The 26,860-nt window shown below is 43.9% G+C and overlaps 1 protein-coding gene across 1 annotated transcript; it reads right to left on the bottom strand.

The window, feature by feature from the left end:
* Window positions 1-2,271: 2,271 nt before the first annotated feature.
* Window positions 2,272-16,014, bottom strand: LOC142217833 (metabotropic glutamate receptor 3-like). Its single transcript, XM_075286153.1, has 5 exons — window positions 15,646-16,014; window positions 12,010-12,802; window positions 4,739-5,799; window positions 3,335-3,469; window positions 2,272-2,325 (listed from the first exon to the last, which is right to left on the bottom strand). The coding sequence occupies exons 1-5, from the start codon at window positions 16,012-16,014 to the stop codon at window positions 2,272-2,274; spliced, it is 2,412 nt and encodes an 803-aa protein (XP_075142254.1).
* Between the last annotated feature and the right edge of the window lie 10,846 nt (window positions 16,015-26,860).

Genomic DNA, 26,860 nt, shown 5'->3' with positions numbered 1-26,860 from the left:
CATCAGTCACTGCTGAGCGCAGGGATATTGCTGAATGTGTTATTTCCTATTGTTCTCTTATAATACGGTAATTACTGCCCTTGAGGTTTTCTTTTATTAAAAAAAACACCAATTTACTTGCAAATTTATACATCGTCCCCGATCTAAGTGTACTCCATGCTGACTGACCTGTTACCCACGTATCATATAATCTGACGTTGCGGTGCATTCATACTTATACTGCCATAGTAGTGCAGATAAACCAGAGGGAAAGTGTTACCAAAATGGATCCCATTGTTTATGATGGGATCTATTCTGGCACCCAGAACATCAGTGGGAAAAAAAAAGCTAGCGGAACCCATTGAAATCAATGGGAGGCTTTTTTTTCAGTGTGGAAAATTCAGCGCCAAATAAAGTGCCATTTTCCTCTGTTTATTCATTGTTTGGGGATATGGACTCAATGACTTCAGGTGGGTGCACCATCAGCCAAATAAACAGTGTCAGGAGTTAGCAGATGATGAGGGCCAGGCATATAGACCGCTGAGATACCAGGCTGATGTAGTGCAGTTGTGAACACCCTGGTTTGCACGAGAAGCAGTGCAAGAGGACCAGGACTCCACTCAATAGGATGTAACATACCGTATATACTTGAGTATAAGCCGAATTTTTCAGCCCAGTTTTTGGGCTGAAAAAGCCCCCCTTGGCTTATACTCGAGTCAGCAAAAACAATTTTTTATCTATGACCAGCCATAATATTAATGTATAGAATCTCCCATAAAATAGTGCAAAAAAAAAAAAAAGAATATTTTAAACAAAATAAAAGTTCTTAATCCCTCCTCTCCCTAGAATACATATAAAAGTAGAAAATGACTGTGAAACACAAACACATTAGGTCTCCCTGTGTCTGACAGTGCCCGCTCTACTGCATATAGGGGATCTGCAGCGCTCCTGTTCTGTCGGGAAGGGGTTAATAGGAGCACTGCAGATCCCCTATATTCAGCCAGGCTGAATTCCAAGTGGGGGAAGAAAAAACAGTCCTCAAGCTCAGGGAAGGGGCAGACAGACAACCAAAACACCCCCTCCCCTTCCCCAGCACCCAGCAACTACTACACCCAAAAACTCCAACCATTTTAATTTTTGAAATTTTCCAGTAGCTGCTGCATTTCCCCCCTAGGCTTATACTCGAGTCAATAAGTTTTCCCAGTTTTTTGTGGTAAAATTAGGGGTCTCGGCTTATATTCGGGTCGGCTTATACTCGAGTATATACAGGTAATTCACGCTATTCCAGATAGACAAAGCCACAAGAGATATCTGAAATTTGGTGGTATGTTTAATGGTGGCAGGACAGAGTGGACAATGACAGAATACTGAAGAACTGATACAGTAGAACCTTCATCAAGGAAAGCAGACACCCCCAAAATAATTGCACCCCCAAATTAAGCAGACATTCCCAAAAGAATTGAACAATGACCTCAAGGGAGCTATCTGCACAAGATGGCACTAGTGGGATAGTTCTCCACAACAATAAGGGTTGACTACCAGTAGTGCCGGGCTCTCACACAGATCGGGTAGTCCCGCTGGCATCACTCCACTCCTGAGCCTGTGCATTGTGGCTGCTTCTGGTGACAAGGGGGCGCTAACTGCTACACTTAGCTGACGAGGAAAGCTGCTGCAATGGCAGGGGACCCAACAGTGACATGCCTTTGACAGGAGTGACGCAGATCTGTGTATGAGAGCCCATCCACCACTGGCACTTGCCAACTCTATTGTTTTGGGTGTAAGGGGGGTACTGGTGAGTGGATTGTTGTTCATGGAAAAAAATAAGACTTCCCCTGAAAAAAAGCCGTAACCCATCTTTCAGAGGAAATAATAAGACCCTGTCTTTGCGGAGAAACACGGTATAAATACTTATTGGTATCAAAGTCAAAATTTGTGACAATTCTAGATGATGACAACTCTAGATTGGTGTATATCTGCCATGTACAATAGACCTCATTGCCTACAGGACAGTGTGTAGTTCTGTCTTCTGATTTACGAGACATCATATACTAGTATACAACAGTATATATGTAGAGTTCGGATCCTAGATATCATCGCATGAAGCAAAGGTTAGTATTTGTTGCAGATACATTTTCTACCCAGTAATAATGAGAACATCCAGTGATCTTGCTGCATTATCGATCGCTGTGGGCAGGCTTTGTGTCTTGCATAGATTATATAGATGATTATTAGATGATGCAGATTATAACATGGCGGATTCTTTCTGCTAGCTGCTTGTCACTACCTTATAGTCTATTGACATAAAATGTATTCATCAGCGAGATAGGAAAACTTCTCCAGTCGTGCCTGCAAATAAAGCAGAACAATGTGAGTCTTGGGTTTAGCAGGAATAAGCTCAGCCTACTGTGGATATACTGTCAGTGGAGTGGCCCCAGTGCGTGTACACACACAGCAGACAGTGCTCACTGAGACTTCCGGTGCTCGTTGCTGGATAATTAGCATATGAATGAAAAATAGACCTATGAATAAAAGTTTGGACCTCTGCATCTGAGCACAGGAGGTGTCATCTCGCAGACGTCTTTTGCCGGGTGAAGAGGAGGCGGCGCAGGAGCAGCAGTGACAAGGGATCGCAAAGGTAAGTACGTAAATACTTTAGTTTTTTTTATTTAATAGCCCGCTACCTGCTGGACTATTTACCTACCTCCCTGAGCCTGCTCATGGCCGCCCCCCACTTCCCCTTCTGCTGTAGGACGCGGGGGGCGGCTGTGAGCAGGCCTGGGCCAAGGCCGTGATCCACAACTACCACTATTATTATATTCGGGGGTCTTTTCTGTGCTCACTGGTGTCCAAGGGCAGAAACCGACTGCCGGGTTTCCGTCTTCTGTCCAGGTTCTCGGGCAGAAGATGGAAACCCACAAAGCAAAGGCCCGGGCACAAGTGTGAACCCGCCCTCACAAGGTAAATATAAAAACTGATCCGAACCAGGCGCATCAGTTTTTTTTACTAAAATAACGGAGCCATTAAATTGATCAGTTAAACTGATGTGAAAAATATAATGTGAGAGACCTTATACAGAAGAGCATCACATGGACCACAATAGCAATGCCTTATAGCAAAGGTGAAATGGTGGAGCCACATGTGTGTTGGCCGCTCATCAGCCCCCGGCCTCCTGAGCTCTGCTGAACCCCATGCCATGCTGACGTTTGGTCTAGGGATCCTCTCACCTGATATATTGATAGCATTAGAATAAAATGAGGACCTTATATCTATTCAAGTAAAGTAAGATCTAGTTTTGCTCCAGTATATAAGACCTGCCAATATTCCGCTCACCATGTGATGACTCTGTATGACTGACGCCTTTGCACCGCTGACAGCTCTTTACATTCTTCTCTGGATGAAAAATGATAACATAGAGTTTTGGCACATAGAGACCTCCGAGTATGACAAAAGCACAAAGACTGACGGAGACGCAGAGAGTCGTGATCTGAACCTGCAGGAGACACAACAGACCCAATATCAGCAAAGTGTTCACTCCGGCAACCATACATAGACCTCATTGGTTTCATCTGGTTACACTAAATAGAGTGCTACCCCGAATCCTGACTGGCAAGAGAGGAGGATGTCTTACAAGGGCTGTTAACACATGGAGGAGTTCGATGACAACATTGCTTCCATGTTGCTTCTTTACTTTTTGAGTAAATAACTTATGAGGTGCGGAGACTATTGTATGACTGGGGTCACCATTACAGTAATAATGCTTCCATACAGGTAACACCATAACTTATGTGGGAGAGCAGTATTATTGTAATAGCACCCTTCCCCCATAGTTCCTATTGCTTATGTAGGGAAGAGATGATTACCTGTGGATGAGGCGCTATTAGGGCACTATTTCAGTAATAGTGCCCCCTCCCCATTGATAATACTATTACTTAGATGGAAGTGCTGTATTAGAGCACTTACTATAATAGTGCCCCCGGTCGGAAAAGGGAAGGAGTACTATTTGGTTTTTGAAGCACAGATTTAGACAGTTTAGTATTTGGATGCCATGCCACTTTTGCAGAGCCCCTAAAATGGGAGTAAAGTGGAATACCTTGACACGGGACCCCATTGAGGAAATGACACCCCTTACGAGTTGTAGGATTCATAGCAATCAGGAGAACGGGGGATCGAAAGATCCCTAAAGCAATTTTGTGAATGGAGTACCAATGTGCTTGCATGACTGGGGCTTCATTCACTGCTATCAAGCTAAAAAGTTTTTTAAAAATTCTGAAAATTCACCTTTTTCAACCACTATACATAATACATCCCAGTAGAATAAAGTTACATGTTACATTACTTGTATGTACAGTACTAACATTGAATTTGCACCAGGGCATTTGAATCCCCCAGGACTGTCCCAATTGAGGGAGGTTAACAGAAACTCTGTCCTTTTTAATAAAATCTATCTTCCCTTCTGGTCTGCGACTAGTTTTAGACAATCCCAGCAATTATTTTTTTTTTTAAATGTAGATTGTGAGCCTCATATAGGGATCACAATGTACATTTTTTTTCCCTACCAGTATGTCTTTGTAGAATGGGAGGAAATCCAGGCAAACACGGGGAGAACATACAAACTCCTTACAGATGTTGTTCCTGGCGGGATTCAAACCCAGGACTCCAGCGCTGCAGTGTTAGCCACTGTGTTGCCCCTATCCCAGCAAATTTGAGACTGTTGGCAGCTACAGTATGTAAGAGGACATGTTGTGATTCTTGACTTTACCTTGGGATTGTTGAAAGTCACATAGGAGACGGGCAAGAAGGCCATCCAGATGATGCAGGTGGTGTACATGGTCAGTCCAATACATTTGGCTTCATTGAAGTTTTCGGGATACTTGCGGGTTTTAAAGGCATAGACTGTACAGAGGAGAATGAGCAGTGCATCATACACCAAGGAGATCAATATCTTCATGTCTTCGGATCTACACCTTAGAATACTATATTTATTCTCCAGAGATTCATACTCAGTGACTTCGGCTGGCTCCACAATCAGCCAGATTAAAAGCCCCACAAGATGGCAGGTGATGAGAGCCAGGCAGATGGACAGCTGAGATACCAGGTTGATGTAGCGCGGTTGTACAATCCCCTTCTTTGCACTGGTGAAGATACGGGTGATACGAATGGTCTTCGTTAATAAGGCTGAATAACAAACAGTGAATGATGTGGCAAGTCCGACACGTCGAAGGCTGCAGATGACAACTGAAGGGCGAGCAATGAAGATAAAAGTCATAATAAATAGGAGCAGGACTGCACTCAACAGGATGTAACAGAATTCACGTCCCGAGGCCTTAACAATTGGGGTGTTGTTATTCCATATGAAGACCCCACCAGTAATGATGGTGGAAAGAATTCCCAGGCTGGAGAAATAGACTGATCCTATAGCCAGCCCATCACCCCACTGGATGTAATGTAGCGGGAGCTTGGAGCAGTCATTGTAGTGTGTGTTGGGCAAATATCCAGGGTCACACTCTTTGCATGTCAACTCATTGGTTACAATCTCAGTTTCTCTACACTTGATGCAGTACCAACAGCATGTATTAGCCTGGTCAATGTGCTTCTTTTCGTGAATACCACAAGGTTTACTGCAGTGAGATTCAGGCACCATGTTATTTTCCCATAAGATCAGACTGGTATCAAGTATCAACTGATTTGCCCAGGAGCCAATCTGCAGGTACTGGAAGCTTCCATTGTTCTCCTGGATAGTGCAGATGTTGTATCGAGCCGGTCCATTATGATTTCCATCAAATTTCATTGTATAATTAACACCCGGGGGAATGAATGGAGCTGAGGAGTACAAGTAACAGTTTTGACTTTTAACAATTAATAGAACATATGATGCCATACAGTCTATTACATCATCTCACATATGAGCGGTAACGTCTCTTCTTCTATGTCCTCAAGACTACACTTTCTGTCAATGCTCTGGCCTTGGTCAGCCTTGTCATAGAGGCATTCATGGTTTAAAAATGGAGCTATGGCAAGAAGTGTTATCATGAGGACATGGTGATAAGGAAAGGTCACTAATCAGTCTGTACTTGTTAGGGCTCGTTCACATCTGCGCCCGGCACTCCGTTATGCAGGTTTCCGTTTCCGTAAAACAGAGCAGGAGACGGAAACCTGCAGGAGTCTTTCTCACCCATTCATTTGAATGGGTGAGAAAGCTGTGCGGCGGTGAGCGTTTTATGCTCTCCGCCGCGAAACCGGGTTTTTTAATCCGGACACAGAGTCGGACATGCAGTACTCTGTGTCCGGATTAAAAAAACCAGTTTAGCAGCGGAGAGCATAAAACGCTCACCACCACTCATGGCCGGACCCGGTCTGTGCTTTCCGTCTTCTTGCATGCAGAAGATGGAAATCACAGAATGGAGACCAGAACGCAGGTGTGAACCTAGCGTTACTTTGCTAACTTTTCAGACATCTTAGTCTCATTTTTGACTCCCAACCTTCCAAGCCCCATAACTGTTGTATTTTTTTCATTCACAGAGCCATATAGGGGCTTAATTGTTCTTTGTAATGGCGCCATTTAATATTCTGTACAAGGTACTGGTAAGTTGTAAAATATTTAGAATGGGGTGGTAATGGAGAAAAAGTGCATTTGTTGACTTTTTTTATGGGCTTCTCTTTTAATGGGAGTCTATCATTGCCCAAACACTTTTTTTTTTTTTTTTTTAATTCGTATTTTTCGGACTATAAGACGCACCTAGGTTTTAGAGGAGGAAAATAGGGAAAAAAAATTTTGAAGCAAAAAATGGTAAAATATTTAATATATGGGAGTTGTAGTTTTGCAACAGCTGCAAGGCCACATTGACAGGTGACCCTGCAGCTGTACGGGGACGCATAGAGTGTTTTTTTTTGCGGGGCCAGAAGTACTTTTTAGTTACTGTATACCATTTTGGGGAATATCTATTGCTTAGATCACCTTGTATTGAAAAAAAACCCGGTGGTTTATGACATATGATCTTCTACTTTTATATATATATATTCTAGGGACAGGAGGTGATTTTGAACTTTTATTTATTTCATATTTTTATTATATATTTTTAAAGCTTTTTTTTTTTTTTACTATTTTATTCCCCCCCGGGGGTTGAGCCTGCGGTCACTTGATTGCAAGTCCCATAGACGGCAATACAACTGTATTGCCGTCTATGGGACATTCTGTATATTATTATTACGGCTGGTCATAGACCCAGCCGCAATACTAATATAGCCGTGACAGGCCTGGGAGCCTCATTAGGCTCCCGGCTGTCACCCGAACAGGTCGGCTCTTGCGATATTGCCGCGCAGGAGCCGGCCTGCAACTTTACAGGTATGGGGCCGGTGGGGACCGGCCCCGGGGGAGAAGGGGCCACCAATACTGACCCGGCATCCGCTGTACTAGAGAGGCGGATGCCGGCGAGGGATAGAAGCCGGGGCCTGAGACATCGCTACGATCCTCTGCCCTGCATGAAGCCAGCGGCGGGGGGACGGAGGAGCGGAATAGCATCACTCCTCCCGCTGCTGGCTTCATGCAGGGCAGAGGAGCGCAGCGATGTCTCAGGTCCCGGCGTCTATCCCTTGCCGGCATTCGCCTCTCTATTATGGCGGGTGCCAGGCGCCACATTCGGACTATAAGACGCACCCTTCTTTTCCCCCCAAATTTTGGGGGAAAAAAGTGCGTCTTATAGTCCGAAAAATACGGTAAATGTTTTATTGATTTTTTTCATTTATACAGCAATAACAAGGATATATAAACATATAACAGATACAGTGTTGGCCAAAAGTATTGGCACCCCTGCAATTCTGTCAGATAATACTCTTTCTTCCAGAAAATGATTGCAATCACAAATTCTTTGGTATTATTATCTTCATTTCATTTGTCTTCAATGGAAAACCGCAAAAAGAATTGTCATAAAGCCAAATTGGATATAATTCAACACCAAACATAAAAAAGGGGGTGGACAAAAGTATTGGCACTGTTTGAAAAATCATGTGATGTTTCTCTAATTTGTGTAATTAACAGCACCTGTTACTTACCTGAGGCACCTAACAGGTGGTGGCAATAACTAAATCACACTTGCAGCCAGTTGAAATGGATTAAAGTTGACTCAACCTCTGTCCTGTGTCCTTGTGTGTACCACATTGAGCATGGAGAAAAGAAAGAAGACCAAAGAACTGTCTGAGGACTTGAGAAGCAAAATTGTGAGGAAGCATGAGCAATCTCAAGGCTACAAGTCCATCTCCAAAGACCTGAATGTTTCTGTGTCTACCGTACGCAGTGTCATCAAGAAGTTTAAAGCCCATGGCACTGTGGCTAACCTCCCTACATGTGGACGGTAAAGAAAAATGGACGAGAGATTTCAACGCAAGATTGTGCGGATGGTGGATAAAGAACCTTGACTAACATCTAAACAAGTTCAAGCTGCCCTGCAGTCCGAGGGTACAACAGTGTCACCCCGTACTATCCGTCGGCGTCTGAATGAGAAGGGACTGTATGGTAGGAGACCCAGGAAGACCCCACTTCTTACCCAGAGACATAAAAAAGCCAGGCTGGAGTTTGCCAAAACTTACCTGAGAAAGCTAAAAACGTTTTGGAAGAATGTTCTCTGGTCAAATGAGACAAAAGTAGAGCTTTTTGGGAAAAGGCATCAACATAGAGTTTACAGGGGAAAAAAAAAGAGGCCTTCAAAGAAAAGAACATGGTCCCTACAGTCAGACATGGCGGAGGTTCCCTGATGTTTTGGGGTTGCTTTGCTGCCTCTGGCACTGGACTGCTTGATCGTGTGCATGGCATTATGAAGTCTGAAGACTACCAACAAATTTTGCAGCATAATGTAGGGCCCAGTGTGAGAAAGCTGGGTCTCCCTCAGAGGTCATGGGTCTTCCAGCAGGACAATGACCCAAAACACACTTCAAAAAGCACTAGAAAATGGTTTGAGAGAAAGCCCTGGAGACTTGTAAAGTGGCAGCAATGAGTCCAGACCTGAATCCCATAGGACACCTGTGCAGAGATCTCTTGATGGCAGTTTGGAGAAGGCCCCCTTCACATCTCAGGGGGGACCTGGAGCAGTTTGCCAAAGAAGAATGGTCTAAAATTCCAGCAGAGCATTGTAAGAAACTCATTGCTGGTTACCGGAAGCGGTTGTGCGCAGTTATTTTGTCTAAAGGTTGTGCTACCAAGTATTAGGCTGAGGGGGCCAATACCTTTGTCCGGCACCTTTTTGGAGTTTTGTGTAAAATAATCAATGATTTGACTTTTTTTTTTTTCATTCTCTTTTGTGTTTTTTCATTGCAAGCAAAATAAATGAAGATATTAATACCAAAGAGTTTGTGCTTGTAATCATTTTTTGGAAGAAACTGAGTATTATCTGACAGAATTGCAGGGGTGCCGGGGCAACATGGTGGCTCAGTGGTTAGCACTGCAGCCTTGCAGCGCTGGAGTCCTGGGTTCAAATCCTGCCAGGAACAACATCTGCAAGGAGTTTGTATGTTCTCCCTGTGTTTGCGTGGATTTCCTCCCATTCTACAAAGACGTACTGATAGGGGGAAAAAATGTACATTGTTAGCCCTACATGGGGCTCACAATCTACATTAAAAAAAAAAAGAATTGCAGGGGTGCCAACACTGTATAAGTTGTAACATGTGGAAGTATAGCCCAGAATTGGAATAAATTCCATGAAGAAATGCTTGAAGCCCAGTTTAGATAGTACAGTAAAAACTCATTTGGAGCCGAAGAAACGGATAAGGCATTGCTAGAAAAAGTCTAATTCCAGATATAGGCACAGAACACACATTTCAGTAGCTCTCTGAACTTTTGAAAACAGCAGATATAAGTCAGAAAAAGAAGCAGACTTCAAAATATGAAAACTCGATGACTAGTGGTAACCCTAAAAAACAAGAGAGGAAAGCAGAGGAGGCAAGAGAGAGGAAAAGAATAAAAGTAAGAGGGAAAAGAGGAGTAAGAGAATAGGAGAGAGCAAGAGCGGGGAGGAGGAAGGGGAGAGAGGGGAAGAAAAAGTAGGGGGAGGGAAAGAGAAGGGTATATTAGTACAGGAACACAGGTAGAGAGGAAGACAATATGCAGGAGATCTATCAGGATATAGGACTGGTAAAGGATACAGTTACCCATCACTCAGTATCCAAAAAGGACTTGAGAGGAGTCCATATTTTTATGAAAAGATCAGTCCTGCGTTGAGACTTGCTGAGGAGTTCCTCAAATCGAGCCAGCTCCCGAACCTTTTCCCACCAGAGTGAAATGTGTGGGGAAGATGTCTGTAGCCAGAACCTAGGAATCAAAGTCTTAGCTGCCGACAAGAGATGGCTGGCAAGTATATCTTTCGTGGGTTTGAATGAAGGCATAGGCAGTGCCAGGAATGTCACCAGGGGCGACAGAGTAATTTGAGAGTTCAAAATCTTCCTCATGTTCTCCTGAACAATCATCCAGAAAGCTATAATTGCCGGACAAGACCACCAAATATGCAAGTATGTTCCTGATGCTGACTTGCAACGCGAGCAAAGGTCTGTATTGGCCAACTTCTTGTGAAACATCCAATCCAGTGTGCGGTACCATCGAGACAATAACTTGAAATGGTTTTCTTGCATGCGGATACAAGTGGAAGCGCCATGGGAGAATCGCAGAATCCTCCGAACATCATCGTCAGACAAGGAGACATTTAAATCAAGTTCCCAACTGGAGATATGCTCAAACACTTTTTTATAACTGAAACCACATTGGAATAGCATCTACAAAGGCTATTCTACTCTTAGTTTTATTTGTCTTTGTCGCTGGCGGCTCTCCCGTAGATATAATGGAAAACTCTGTGAACCTTCTCTTCAAATCACTGTGGGAAGAACCAAAATGCATTCACGCAGTGGTTCTTCCCGCAGCGCTTTAGTGCTGTGTATACGGCCCGTGGGGTCTTAGCCTTAGGCTAAGGCCCCACTGGGCGGAAACGCAGTGTTTTTGGGCTTTGCGGAAACCCAGCGGAAAAAAACGCTGCGTTTTACATTACCAGCATAGTGAATGCAATTTTGTCTAATCCTAGCCCCACACTGCGAAAAAAAAAGCTGTTACTTTATAGTTGCGGAAACGCTGAGTTTTTCACTCCACAGATTGCTATGGAGAGTGTGAAAACCGCAGCAAAAAACGCCGCGGAAAAGCATCAAAATCCGCAGACAAAATCCACTGTTTTGTTTGGTTGAGGCTAAGGCCCCACGGGCCGGAACCACTGCGCTAAAGCGATGCAAGAACAACCGCGGCGTGATCGCATTGCGGTTCTTTCTGCAGCGCTTTGAACAGACAGTTCATGGAGTTCTCCTCTGCTGACTTTCTGTTACAATTATACCTATGGGAAAGCCGCCGGATATAATTGACATGCTGCGATTTTCAAAACCGCGATGGGCATGGGATTCGCATGAATACCGTCCACTTTGCAAGTACTGTAAAACGCCACGATTTTTTCCGCAACGTTTCCGCGGCGGCCAAATCGCGGCATTTCCACCCCGGCCTAAATAGCAGAGGACCATAATTTCTTAGGATTTTCAATATAGCCTTTCAATTACCTTTATTGCACATGAGAAACTCGAGGAAAAACACGGTGAAAAATTCAACAGAAAACTCATATGAATTTCCGCAGCACAAAACTAAAAAATGCAATGAAAAATGCATGTACATGTGCATTTTTTCCACGACAGAAAACGCAGAGTTTTCCGCTGTGGTTATTTGCTGCGTTTCCGCCCAGTAGGGCCTTAGCCTTAGGGATCATTTTCGCTTCATTATACCTGCATGTATTTGCCCTATATTTGCAGATCAGTCACTTGGACTTTTAGTAATGGATGGGGAAGGAGACAGACTACTCCTTCTAGTACATGCCCACAGACTTAGGAGAGACAATCATAGAAATCATAGAGCAATCTCTCTTGTCCTGTCCTAGATCTCACCTACACTGAAATATTTCAGACATAATCATTCGGTTGACTTCATGCATACAATGTAATAACCTATGGACTCATGCTCACCGGTAAATGTTGTGTTTCTAAGAAACGTCAGGAATTTTCCTCTGTGTTTCACCAAATCGTCATCATTCACATTGGGGAAGGTGTCACTGTACATATCCCGCAGGGCATGAGCTATGGCGTATACAGCATTCACTACAAACATGATCTTACGCGAAGGTGAAAATTCTTTTTTACGGTCCGAGTTCTTAGTGGATTTTTTAAAATAAGAATGATGAAATCTGCTCATGATCTTTGGGTATGTAAAATTATCCATTTTGATCTTTTCCTGAAAATAGTCATTAAATTTCTGCAGTGGATATGATAGAATATTAACAGTGATGATACGTCCAATAGATTGGTTATATTTTTCCAAAGCTTCCTTTGGGAACCCCAGTGAATTGCCGACCACCCAGGTGTAGGATGCGTTGAGTTTATGAGCATCACTCAGAAGACGTTCTAGATCAGTCAGTGAAACAAATAGAACCACCACCTGAGCCCTGGGGTGACTCTGCAGGTTCTCGATGTTCTTTGTGGAGTCATCGCCCCTACACATAATTATTCTTGTAGCAAAACAGATGTTACGACCTTTGGCTTCTTTTGTGAACTCATCCATAAATGAAGTAAGAGCGACGTCAGAAGATGCCAAAGTGGACACAAAGGTCCAGCCAAAATGTGTGAGAATATCTATAATAACTCTTGACTGATATTGGACAGGAGGCACCGTGTGCAGAAAGGATGAACCTTCGGGTAGTTTTAAGGGTACGGTGGAACATGTGATCACGGGGATTTTTGTAGTGTTTGGAGAATATTGAGCCTAGAAATAAGAAACACAAATCAGAGTAATGATTAGAAAATCCAAATAACCAACAGAACCCCCAGGATCTCGGCCTCAGGGTAGAGAACAAAATGACTATTTACTATGGAAATCCTGTATCAGTTTAGGATCTTCATCTATTAACCAGAGCAGAGAGTGGTCAATGAGGACATCAGCATTAGTGTGTGTGAGAGGGACATTAGACTCCAGACTTTGCATTACAGAACGCCAAGTACTCAAATGTACCAGGGCCAACATGGAACATTATACTTTGTGGAGAATCCGCTATATGACATACTGTGTGGAGAGACCACTATAGGACATTATACTGTATGGAGGGGCCACAATGGGACATAATAATGTGTGGAAGGGCAACTATGTGACATTATACTGCATGATATGGGAAATTATACTGTGTGGAGAAGCCGCTATAGGGCATTACACTGTGAAGAAGGGCCACTTTGAGCCATTTGGAGAGATAAGTCACTGCTTATACTGTATGGGGGCGTTCACACTAGCGTTGGTCTCCGACAGCTACATTAGCATCGGACACTAGCTGTATCTGTGACATTTTGCATGATTTTAAATGGGACAGTATGCAGTGTCCTTTGCTGTCCGTGCCTGTCCTTAAGTGTCCGTTTGCAAAGATGTCCGACTTTTCAAGCGGACAGCTAAATCCTACATGTAGGGTTATGCCAGTTAGCGATGGGGTGTGTGTGTGTGATTGACACACCCACACTCCCATTGGCTGCTTGCTGGTCGACTCAGAAAAGTGGGAGGGGCTTTGTACTATTTAAGACAGGATTTTTGTCGGCCGCTTCATGGGCACACTGAGCACCGAGGTGAGTAGATGTCAGAGCATAATCACTAGATGGAACACTACACTATGTGCAAGATTATAGTGAGAGACCTGTGATTCAGACATAGCACACAGGGCTGCCAGCAGGAATTTTGAACCCCTTCCTCCACAGTGTAATGCGCTACGTGGTATATAATGCTCCACAGTGCCCTCCACAGTATAAAGTGCTCTCCTAAGCCCCGTGACCCAACATGGTATATAATGCTCCATAATGCCACCCACAGTATAAAATGCTCCCATGAGCCCCCATAGTAGTCCCACACTGTATATATCGTTGCATATACATAATATATATATATAATATAATATGCTTCCCAAAGCCTCAACACAGTGTAATGCTCCAGAGTGGCCCCACACAGTATAATATGCTTCACAGAGACCCCATACAGTATAATATTCTCCACAGTGGCCCCACAAAGTATAATGATCACCTGAGTTCCCACACAGTCTAATATTTCCCACATAATATAAAAGGCTACCCACACTGCCCCGTACAATGCTCCATAGTGGCCCCATGCAATATAATATGCTCATGAGAAGCCCCACATAGTATAATATGTTCCACAGTAGCCCAACACATTATAATAGGCTCCCCACAATGCTGAAGAATAAGTCTCACAGAATAATAGGCTCCCTGCACTGCCCCCCAGTGTAAAGCTCTACAGTGGCCGCACACAATTTAATGCTCAACAGTCGTGCCACACATTAGAATGCTCCACAGTGGCTCCACACAATATAATATGCTCCCCAGAGCCCCCTCAATATAATATGCTCCCCACTGTGGCCCCACACAATATAATATGCTCCCAGAGCCTTGAGCCGACTTCAGGCAAATATTAATGTTATTTTGACAAATATTCGTGAGGTTCGCCCATTTATTTCATTGCTATCCTTATACTCTGGGGTCTCTTCAGCCCTCAGAGTATAATAATCGGAGGCCCAGGGGACGTGAGGGAAAATAACAAACAGGTAACAAACCTTGCATTACCTCTTACCTCCACAACAGGCTATCATGAATAAAACTTAAAATAAACGATAGCCTGCGGAGCCCAACTGGACTCTGAACCGCAGGGCACCCTGGTGTGAACAAGGCCCGACAGTTAACTTCACTGTCGGGCTACACCACCAACTGAGTGCTTCCTGTTACTTCATAGGGAAGCTGCCTTTTGTAGCACAGAGCAGCCGCTAATGAATTCTAAGTCTATTAGTTACTCCACTGCAAGATAAATAAAGACAAACTTAGACCATGTGCTCCCAGTAGCTTCCTGGGCTGCACCCACTACAGCCACCTGCTGTAGAAGCACTACAGGTATCAGAATAGCTAAGGTAGGAGTTCCCTGGGCAATCACTAAGGAATAGGGTTGAACGATCGTGTTCAGAAAAAATCGGATTCTGATCGGCGATCGAGAAAAATTCACGATCGCGATCGGAATCCTGAACACGATCTAATGGGAGACTAGCTAACATCTCTAGTAGCTACTTACCTGAAGAGATGGCTGGTCCGGTGCTCGGTGTTCTCGTTCTTCTTTGCCTCGCTGTCCCCTGCCTCCCAGGTTAGGAGAGTGTGGGCGGATTAGGAGAGTGTGGGCGGGTACTGGGAGAGGAGACGTCATGGCTCCCCGCCCTGTTCCTGCCCACACTCTCCTAAGCTACAAGCCCCGCCTTCCTAGCTCTTTAAACTTTAACCTGGGAGGCGGGGGCAGCGAGGGAAAGAAAAATCCTCTGGCTACTTAGTGATTAAAAAAAAATCACTACATAGCGTGGATTCTAACAATTAAAGCGTTCAATTGTTAGATTCCATGCTGTATAGTGAATAGGATTGCTTTTAAAATCTGATCTCCAATTAGTAAAAAAATCCCATTGACTTGCATTGGGATCAGAATTGGGATCGAGATCGGGTTCAAATGAAAAATGATCGGTAATCGGATTTCAAAATCAATCACAACATTTTCTATCAACATTGTTTAATGTCAGGACATCGTACCTCATCAAATGAATAATCTTCTCCAGTGTCAATGATTGCCGCTATCGTTTTTGATTTGTTCCTATTGCCTTTACGGACTTCAGAGTTGCTAGTAAAGATCCTGGGGGACAGGACCAGTTTTATTCCTTGAAGAAAATTGGAGTTGTTATTAATTTCTTTTATAGCAAACATCATGGCCTCCATCAGCTCCAAGCTTTCAGTTGAATTTAAATGTACTTGAACCATTTGATGCTTTATATGAATTGTACCATCAATATAGATGTATCCGACAATCTCCACTGTCAGTTTTGGTGACTGCTGTCCAGATACAACACCCCCATTACTGCATAGAGCTGTCAGCGACAGTAGAGTCCAGAACAAGGAAGCCATCAGATGGAAAGAATATCTAAACTTCGGAGATGACCTTCCAGAGGTGACGTGAAAAGAAATTTATTTGTTCAATTTGCAGCCTAAAAAACCAGAAGACATTACATGAACAATGACTGTAAAATCTGTAGACAATGAAAAGTAGATGTAATGGGAAGACACTGCATCTGCTTGTGCTAGTTGTAGGTTTAAACAAGTGTGGACTCCTCAGTGGCTGCTGGGCAGAACATACAGTATATACATATCAGTGAAAAAAAAGTTTGGGGACATTCATTTTCCCTACATTACCTTTTATATCATCTCATTCTAAATGCATAGGCAGCTGAACCAACTCTGGGAAGGCTTTTGACAATATTTTGTGTGTGTACGGACTGACAAATTCTTCCACACCAAACTCACCCAACCATAAGGGCCCCTTCACACAGTGTAAGCGCTCGGCTCATTCCGAGCCGTGCACGCGAGCGCTTCTAAACACTTCCCATTCACTTCAATGTGAGCGCTCGTAAAGCCGGCTTTACGCGCGCTCCCATTGAAGTGAATGGGAAGTGTTTAGAAGCGCTCGCTTGTACGGCTCGGTGAGCCGAGTGCTTACGTCGTGTGAAGGGGCCCTTACTTTATGGAGTTTGCTTTGTGCATGCAGGAACAGAAAATGGTCTTCACACCAAATATTCATAAGATTTACCTTTCTCTTCTATTTAATAACTTTGCCATTGGTTGACTGACAAAACCAAACTATTAATACTTCTATTCTTTAAAGCACTCTTATTCGGTTCACATCTGTGCTCGGTATTCTGTTCTGGGAGTCCGCTTGGGGAACCCCCGTACAGAAACCTATACGTATTAAAAAGCGATTAACTACAGAAACAACACGGACCCCATAGACTATAATGAGGTCCGTGTGGTTTCCACTCAGTGTCTGCACGAATCATGCGGAGAGAAAAGTGCTGCTATATGGGTTAAAAGTGCACCCATATACTTTTAGTAGTGTTTTGAGTGATTTCTGGGTTTCTATGGGAGCTCTTGGCATCTTCTGCATTTGTTATCTTCCTGCCAAGTAGATTCCGGTGTACCTAACACACTACCTCCCTGTCATTGCTTGCCCCTCCTCTCTCACTCCATTACACCCCCCTCCCTATCTTCCTAGCTAAGCTATCACACCCACTAGTAGCGCCCGCCCCTCTCCCTTGCTTCCTAGCTAAGCTAGCTATCCCACCCACTACTAAGACATTGCATCATATTTACCTATCTTCCTGTCTGAGAGACAGCTCCTTGTTTCTCCTTCACTGTGCACGGGTTGAAGTCACTGTGCACAGGCTGGAAGTTCCCAGACAGGAAGGCTGGTAAGTATTGATGGGGTTGGGTGGGAGGAGGAAAAGTACTGGTGATGTTCCATTTCGAAATTGGTGAAACGGAACGTCACCAAATTATTATGTGATCGCCCCAGGGATATGGGTAATTGCAATATATATATATATATATATATATATATATATATATATATATTAGAAGTTTGGCAGAGGGAGGGGATTTAGTGTTGAGGTTAATTTGTATTTTTTTTTTTAAATGTAGATTGTGAGCCCCACATAGAGCTCACAATGTACATTTTTTCCCTATCAGTATGTCTTTGCAATATGGGATGGAAATCCATGCAAACACGGGGAGAACATGCAAGCTCCTTGCAGATGGTTTTTTGCCCTTGGCGGGATTTGAACACCAGGACTCCAGCACTGCAAGGCTGCAGTGCTAACCACTGAGCCACCGTGTGGCCTCTAGGTTAATTTGTATTTTATCATGGACAACCCCTTTAACTCTCCTCCTCACATGGCGAAGGTCTCTTATTTAGACATAGACAAAAATTGAGCTCTTTGGCATTAACTCAACTCGCCGTTTTTGGAGGAAGAGAATTGCTGCCTATGACCCAAAGAACACTGTCCCCACTGCCAAGCATGGAGGTGGAAACATTATGTTTTGGGGGCTTTTCTCTGCTAAGGGCACAGAACTACTTCACCGCATCAATGGGAGAATGGATGGAGCCATGTACCATAAAATCCTGAGTGACAACCTCATTCCCTTCGCCAGGATATTAAAATGGGTTGTGGCTGGATCTTACAGCAGGACAATGACCCAAAACATACAGCCAAGGCAACAAAGGAGTGACTCAAAAAGAAGCTAATTAAGGTCATAGAGTGCCCTAGCCAGTCTCCAGACCTTAATCCCATAGAAAACTTAAGGAGGGGGCTGAAGCTCCAAGTTGCCAAGTGACAGCCTCAACATCTTAATGATTTAGAGATGATCTGCAAAGAGGACTGGATCAAAATTTTCTGAGCATCCTTTTCCCTGTTTCCATGTTTCCCCTCTTAGCTTGGTTCCGAAGAAAGAACTGGGTAAGTTCAGGTTGGCCAAGGAGAGTCCCCGACGTCCCTGCAACCTCTGACCTGAATTGGTTACGGCTGGATGCAAATCCAGGAACGTGAGAAGAAGCAGATTGGGAAACTTTCCCTAACAGAACCCCTGTCTGAACCCGCCTAACCTCAGAGTAACATCCTTACAAGGACGCCCCTCGCAGGAACCTAAAATAGATTCCCTATAGTTACCCTAACAGTGGGCTGAGATGTAAAAGAAACAGAGTATTACTAGTAGTGGCAGGAGAACAATAGCTGTTAAGAGTAGTCAGGCTAGCCCAGTGGTAGATATAGGTAAGCAATAGAATACAGAAATAAACAAGGAAACTAAACAGGCAAGAAGCAGGAAGGGAAAACAAAGCTTAAAGAGGACCTTTCATCAGATTGGGCACAGGCAGTTCTATATACTGCTGGAAAGCTGACAGTGCGCTGAATTCAGCGCACTGTCAGCTTTCCAGCAGTATATAGAACTGCATGTGCCCAATCTGATGAAAGGTCCTCTTTAAGGGCTATAGCAAGTGTACAGATAAAGTATATAGAACCTGGAAGTAACAAACTATTTTGAAACTATAGCAGGCGAATGAAGATGGGGGAGGGGAGCTAAATAGGAACAGAGATACAACCTCACCCATCACAGATAGGAATGACTGGCCAGACAGCCTGCCAGTCAAACTGACACCAAGGAGACAACTTAACCCCTTAGTGTACTAAATACAGCCAGAGGAGTCTCTAACACGCCTCCAGGGCAGTGGCGTAACTACCACCATAGCAGCGGTAGCAGCTGCCACAGGGCCCGGGACATTAGGGGCCCGGTGACAGCTGCTACTGCTGCTATCATTATGGTCTTTTCGGACTCCCGAGTATAATGATCGGGGCCCCCTGTTGGTGGAATACTTTCCACCAACAGGGGGCCCCGAAGCTGCAACAACGGCTGAGACACAGGAGCTGCAGCTCTGGCTCCTGTCAGCGCTTCAGGATGCTCCCCCTCTCTCCCCTCTCCCTTTCTCTGCTGTCCTCTGCCCACCAATGAGAGGAGGAGGCGGGGTTTATCCCTGCCGTCCTGCACTGGAGGAAGAAAGGAAGAAGGAAAATGGAAAAGGAAAAACTAAAGCTACAGAGGTACGTACTGGGGTTACTTATTAATGTCAGGTATATGGGGTGATTACTTTTGTTTTAGTAACTCCATGTGCCTCATATTAATAGCAGTTAACCCCATCATCTCCCTCACATTAACCCCTGTGTGCCTCACCATAAGAGTTACTGATATGTGAGACATATGGGGGTAATAATAATGAAGATACTGTATTATTACCTCCATGTCTCTCACATATCAGTAACTCTTATGGTGAGGCACACAGGGGTTAATGTGAGGGAGATGATGGGGTTAACTGATATTAATATGAGGCACATGGAGTTACTAAACTGTAATGCACATGACCAGATTTTTTATCCACAATTTGTCCTGGTATAGCGGTCAGCGGGTGACGTGACAGTATTTAGTCCTGTAGGGGCCACTATGGAACATAATACTGTGTGCAGGGGCCACTATGGGACATAATACTGTGTGCAGGGGCCACTATGGGACATAATACTGTGTGCAGGGGCCACTATGGGACATAGTACTGTGTGCAGGGGCCACTATTGGGTATAATACTGTGTGCAGGGGCCACTATGGAACATAATAGAGCGCGCAGGCATGCGTAGGAGGGAGTCGGTCGAGATCTTCGGTGTCGGGGGGGCCCCATGTCAAAAGTTCGCCACGGGGCCCCGCCATTCCTAGTTACGCCACTGCTCCAGGGCATGCGCCGCATAGCAGAAAGGCCATGGGGTCCCCGAATCCTGACATAGACATTGAGTCCACCTTTCACTAGTTACCAATTTACCCTAGTTATTTCAATCTGTTGGGGTGTTGTTTGGATGGTACATTTTATGTGAACATATGCCATCCCATATAGGCACACCTGGGTAGGAAACCCTCTGCTCAGTCATTATGATACATGTCTCTTTCTTTGTATAATACAATTCAAGCTTTGGCTGTCCTCCACAATGATCTCCACCATGCTGCACATTCAAGCACATCTCTCTCCTCTTTATTAACCATCCTGACAGTCTCTTCTCTAATTTATTGATGGCCTCTTTTGTCACCTCCTTTTTCTAACTTCCTTCCGCTGTCTCTAGCACTCCGCCTGCTGCATCCATAGTCTAGGAAGCTTTCCCAGTTATATGAAAATCCCAACTAACGCTAAGTTCACCCCTGAATTGGGGTTTCCATATTTCAGGTCTGTTTGGGGACCCAAAAAATGGAAACCAAGTTCGCTTATAAAGTGGTTACCCATGGAAAAAAACATGGAACCCATAGGCTGGATGGGTTTCTGTCTGCAACATGTGGAGAGAAAAGTCTGCATTTTTCAAGCGGATTCAGGACGGACTCTCCGAACGGTCACTCAATACAGATGTGACCATAGCCTTAGTGCTATATCACTCTACTGCCCTTGTCCTTCATGAACTTATGAACTGTCCTCAATCATCAGTAAGGGCTCGATCACATCTGCACCCGTACTCCGTTCTGCAGGTTTCCGTTTCCTGCACAAAACAAGGGCAGGAGATGGAAACCTGCCAGCATGTTTCAAGCGCTTTTTTGTGCTCTGCGGCGAAACTGTTATTTTAAAACCGGACACATCTAACTCATCAATCATTAATGTCAGAAACCATACACAAAATGTAATACATACCCAAATAGTAATAATAATAATAATAATAATTAATAATAATAATAATAATAATAATAATAATAATATATTAACAGATTATAGAGATTGATATAATCAGTGATACAGAGGACATAGATTCGCACCTGTCAGCTGAATTATCTGGGTGTTAAAATCCAGAGAAGCTTTTTCTGCCTCTTGATCTTGCAGAATCTTCAGGAATCAAAGACAATTCTGCAACTTGTATATTGAGCGAGTGTGCAGCAGGTGAAGTAGCGTCTTCTTAAGTAACGCCACTCCATACTATCACATTATATCACCAACTGATAAGACACTCCCAGTTCAGGATGTGAGAATTCCTAATAAACACTAAAAGTGATTATTACCCATTTAGATTAAAAATTCATAAATATCATAGAAGAAATAAGTCATAGAATATATGTAAACCCTGTAAGCACAGCTGTGGAGGATAATACAGGATATAACTCAGAATCGGTACAGGATAAGTAATGTAGGTACAGAGTGACTAGAGATGAGCGAACACTAAAATGTTCGGGGTTCGTAATTGTAAGGGTTAAAATAAACTTGCTCTTTTATTATGAGACAAAGTCAGTTGGACAGCAAAACCACAAGTCTCAGATTGCACGCTAACGGTTAGATTTATTCTGCTGAACTATAGAAAACTGCACGCCAGTGTTTAGACGTAGTTTATTATCATTTTAAGAACTGTAGATATGAGGTGATGTGGTGTACATGACCGTTGATGCTCAGTGCTGTGGTATATGTAACATTTTGTGCAGTGGCGTAACTAGGAATGGCGGGGCCCCGTGGCGATCTTTTGACATGGGGCCCCCCCGACACCGAAGATCTCGACCGAGTCCCTCCTACGCATTCCTGCGCGCTCTATTATGACCAATAGTGGCCCCTGCACACAGTATTATGTCCCTTAGAGCCCCTGCACACAGTATTATACCCCATAGTGGCCCCTGCACACAGTATTATGCCCCATAGTGGCCCCTGCACACAGTATTATGCCCCATTGTGGCCCCTGCACACAGTATTATGTCCCTTAGTGGCCCCTACAGGACTAAATACTGTCACGTCACTATTACTAAATTGTAATGCACATGACCAGATTTTTTTATCCACAATTGTCCTGGTATTATTGGTGCTTGTGTGTATCAAGTATATCACATGGGCTTTATACTTGTAATATAAATATTGGTTATGGGTTTATACTATAAATCTATGTATGTTAACAATCGGGATTTATTGTGTGAATTTTTTTTTTATCTAATACTTGTACATTGTTATTGGTCATTGTTATTCAGATGTTCCTTCTGATATGGGATTAGGCCCCATAGGGGTAGGCAATATATGTGAATTATCTTGCCACAAGGGGCACAGAACGCCCCTAATATGTACACGCAGGTAAAGATAAATTGCAGCTCTACAAAACTAAAGTGGTGTTTCTGGAACATTGTTTGTGATAAGGTGCTAGATATCTGACTAAGTAAATCAGAAGTCACTCACATATCTGCTCTGTAATGTTTTTTTGTGTATAAATTTTTGTTATGGTGATCGGGGGAATAGATTTGATCCCTTATTTAAGGCTTCGGCCTTCTCTGCTGATATATTTTGAGCATTTACTTATCTCAATGAATTGTTTGTAATTCTGGAGTGTTTAGAAGTTGTAGAGAACTGACTTTACTTGGGATTATATAAATAAGGAGGATTTTGACTAGATTCCTTGTTTCCGAAACCTCAGACAATATTCTAAGTACTGATGTGATGGGAGTACTGGGTTGTAACATCATGCTGCACCCCTCCGGTGAAGCTTATGTACAAACCACACAAACCAATCACGAGATACTTTGTTTAGTATCTGCAGTGGTGAATACTCCACATTCACTATTCACCCTCACTGATGAAGAGAATGTATTATTGTCTCAGGTCCCGGAAAATCTGTGGGCAACAAGTAAAACCGATCTGGGAAAATCAGATGTTCCCCCTGTTATGGTAAACTTGAAACCAGGAGCAAAAGCCACCTAGAATCAAACAGTATCCACTGACACACGCCGAAGAAAATGCTATAGCCACAACTATTGTAGAATTGTTAAAAGCTAAGACTTTAAAAGAATGTACGTCAGTGGCCAACACACCACTGTTCCCTGTCAAAAAGAAGGGCTAAAAGGGCAAACCAGATACTTACCGCATGGTCCATGACCCAAGAGAATTGAACAAAGTAACCTTGCTGGAGACCCCGGTGTCTCACAAGGTGTCTCACACTGATCATGAATGCCTGGGACCCTGCCTCTGATGCTGTTGTATTGTTGCAATATGTTGATAATGTTTCTTCTTTGTGCCCCAGATAAACAGACATGTGAAGCTGCTACCATAAACCTGCTGTGTTTCCTCTACCGGAACGGTTGTAAGGCCAGTACAGACAAGCTGCAATTTTGTAAGCAAAAGGTGGTGTTCTTAGGTCATTGTCTGAGCCAAGGTACCAAACATCTTTCAGATGAACGGACCAAAGTGGTAAGAGGAATGCAGGTGCCAACCTCTCATGCTCAGTTACATACCTTTTTGGGTTTGGTGTCATACTGTAGGCCGTGGATCAGATCTGCATCTCTGACCATGCAGCCTTTGTATGACTGTCTCAGTCTGCCTATCAGAAGCCCTTTCAAATCTATGTCACTGAGATGATGGGACATGCTACTGCAGTTCTCACACAATAACATGGAGATAGGAAGCGTCCTGTGGCATATTATAGTGCACGTTTGGATGCTGTCGCATGGGGAACGCCCTCGTATGTAAGGGTTGTACGCTCAGTACAGGCCCTGCTTTAAAAAAAAGCTCCATCATTGTCCTAGATCACCCCCTGGTGGTATACACACCACATGACATCCATGCAATCCTCACACAGGTAGACAGACGTCATTTGTCTTTGGCAAGACAAAGCAAAATGGAATTTGCTCTACAATCCTCCTCCACCATCGCACTTCAGCGTTGTTTGACTTTGAATCTTGCAACTCTTTTACCAATAGGAGTTCATGATTCAAAGGGGGAGTAGATGACGAGATATTTTTAAACTCCCTCTCAGAAGATGACTTATTTGACAGCCAACATCAGCATGACTGTGTTGACCTGATGTCTCAGGAGACAGTCGGCTTCAGTTATGTTACTGATGCCCCATTGGAGAATCCTGACTATGAGATGTTTGTGGATGGTTCCAGGTACCTAACAGAAACAGGCAAATTTGTTACAGGGTATGCAGTAGTCACTATACATGACACCATAGTACAAGAAGCCCTTCCACCACACATGTCAGCACAAGAAGCTGAATTGAAAGCTCTTACAGAAGCCTGCAATGTAGCTAAGGATAGCACAGCAAACATTTACACTGATTCCAGGTATGCTTTTGGCATTGCACATGATTATGGTCCAATATGGAGGTCCAGGAACTTCCTGATGGCACAGGGCAAGCCAATTATGAATGGAAACTTAGTAAGTCAGTTGATGGAGGCCATATTGCTCCCTAAGCAGTTGGCAATTGTGAAAGTCAGAGCTCACACAAAGGGAAGAGACCCTGAGAGTATCGGAAATGAGAAGGCTGATCGAGCAGCCAGAACAGCGGTACTGCTGCCATGGAAGGGTCTCAACCAGGTGAGCAAAATAGACATTGACCTAGCAGACCCCAAAGGGCTGTACTCTAAGGTGACTGGTGCCAGAGAATGTGAAGGGATGTGGAAAATGGGGGATAGACTGTATCTGCCCGCAGCAGTATACCCCCAAATGGCTGATTTGGCCCACGGTAAGGTTCATGCCTCTTGAAATGCCATGGAGTCACTAGTGGGTAAACTATGGTTTGCCCTAGGTTTTGGAAGGGTTGCAGGTAATCACGTAAAAGCGTGTCACATATGTGCTCTACACAATCCAGGACAGGTAGTTAAGACACCTACCAAATGCACACCAAAACCCCTGTATCCAATTCAGAGAATACAAGTAGATTACATACAGTTGCCTAAGTCTGGAATGTACGAGTACGTATTGGTTTGTGTGGTTGGGCCGAGGCCTATCCTGTGGGCCGGACAACCGCACAGATAACTGCCAAGAAATTGATGTCTGAGCTTGTGTGTAGATTGGGGATACCTGAGGTGATAGAGTCTGATAGAGGTACACATTTCACAGGTGAAATAATGAAGGAAATAATGTCTGTGTTGGGGATTGAGCAAGCTTTCCACACAGCCTACCATCCTCAGAGTTCAGGCACAGTGGAAAGGCTGAATGGCACACCAAAGTTGAAAATTCAGAAAGCCATGGCAGACAGGAAAGCCCTGGCCAGAGTGCCTGTCTCTAGCATTATACTCGGTGAGGACCACTCCTAATAGAAAGACAGGTCTGTCACCATTTGAGGTTCTTTTTGGAAGTGTGCCTAGACTAGGGTTGTATTTTCCCCAGACTTTACAACTCCATTATGATAGCACTGCCAGCTATGTCCAGAACTTCTGTCAAAGACTGAAAGCAACACATAAACAGGTGTTTTCTTCTATTCCAGACTCTTTTGATTTTTCAGGAACACATAGCTTGCAGCCTGGTGATTGGGAAAAGACATATCAGGAAGTCTCTTGAATCCAGATTTGACGGTCCCTTCCAAGTGCTGCTGACAACTGCCATTTCAGTCAAATTGGAGGAAAAATGTACCTGGATACACGCTTCCCATTGTAAAAAGGTTCCTGAACCACGGCAGGAGTGAAGAGATGGACATTACTTGCTTTATGCTTTCTCAAGTTAATTTTGATGTGTTTTAATCGATGTTCTGATAAAGTTAGACATAAATGGTAGACATTATAGGAATATCAGATGGGGAATCCAACGGGCCTGGCATCTGCATTGTAGGTGAATGTACTCATTTGATATGAGAATAATGTCTAAAAATGGGGGAATTGTAAGGGTTAAAATAAACTTGCTCTTTTATTAAGAGACAAAGTCAGTTGGACAGCAAAACCACAAGTCTAAGATTGCATGCTAACGGTTAGATTCATTCTGCTGAACTATAGATAACTGCACGCCAGTGGTTAGACGTAGTCTGTTATCATTTTAAGAACTGTAGATATGAGGTGATGTGGTGTACATGACCGTTGATGCTCAGTGCTGTGGTATATGTAACATTTTTTGCTTATCAAGGATGTTCTGCTAACTGTCGCATAAGTTGGCAGATGTTAAGTTGAAGATATATATATGTATGTGACAATATATGCTACGTGATACCGGATCCATGAGACCATATTTAGATGTCGGGTCATGTGACCTGTATGCATTTGTGCTTCCTTTATAAACCTACGCTGCTGAACAATATAGTGGGACACTTGAATAACTGACAGCTGTGTCTGTTGTGTGTGTGTCTCCCGAGCGCGCGTAACTTCCTCTTTTTCCAATTAGAACTACAACAACATAACTCAGGGGGTCTTGAGCCCCCAACAAAATCCGATTCGAACAGCCGCACACTGTTCGACTGTTCGAATGGGTTTCAAACCCCATTATAGTCTATGAGGGGAAATGCTCGTTTCAGGGGTACGAAACATTCGATCAAATTCTACTTACCAAGTCCATGAGTGAGGGTCAGGCTGGATTTTTCTCCCTGGGCAGCATCCCCGCGTCCTCTTCCGGCCTTGAATTCACTCTGCTAGGCATCGGGCCTGGGCAGAGCTGACTGCGCATGCCCGCACTACAAGCCCA

Source organism: Leptodactylus fuscus, chromosome 9, assembly GCF_031893055.1.
Source record: "Leptodactylus fuscus isolate aLepFus1 chromosome 9, aLepFus1.hap2, whole genome shotgun sequence".
Lineage (NCBI taxonomy): Eukaryota > Metazoa > Chordata > Amphibia > Anura > Leptodactylidae > Leptodactylus > Leptodactylus fuscus.
The sequence above is the reverse complement of the archived record's forward strand: the minus strand, read 5'-3'. Positions and strand labels throughout refer to the sequence as shown.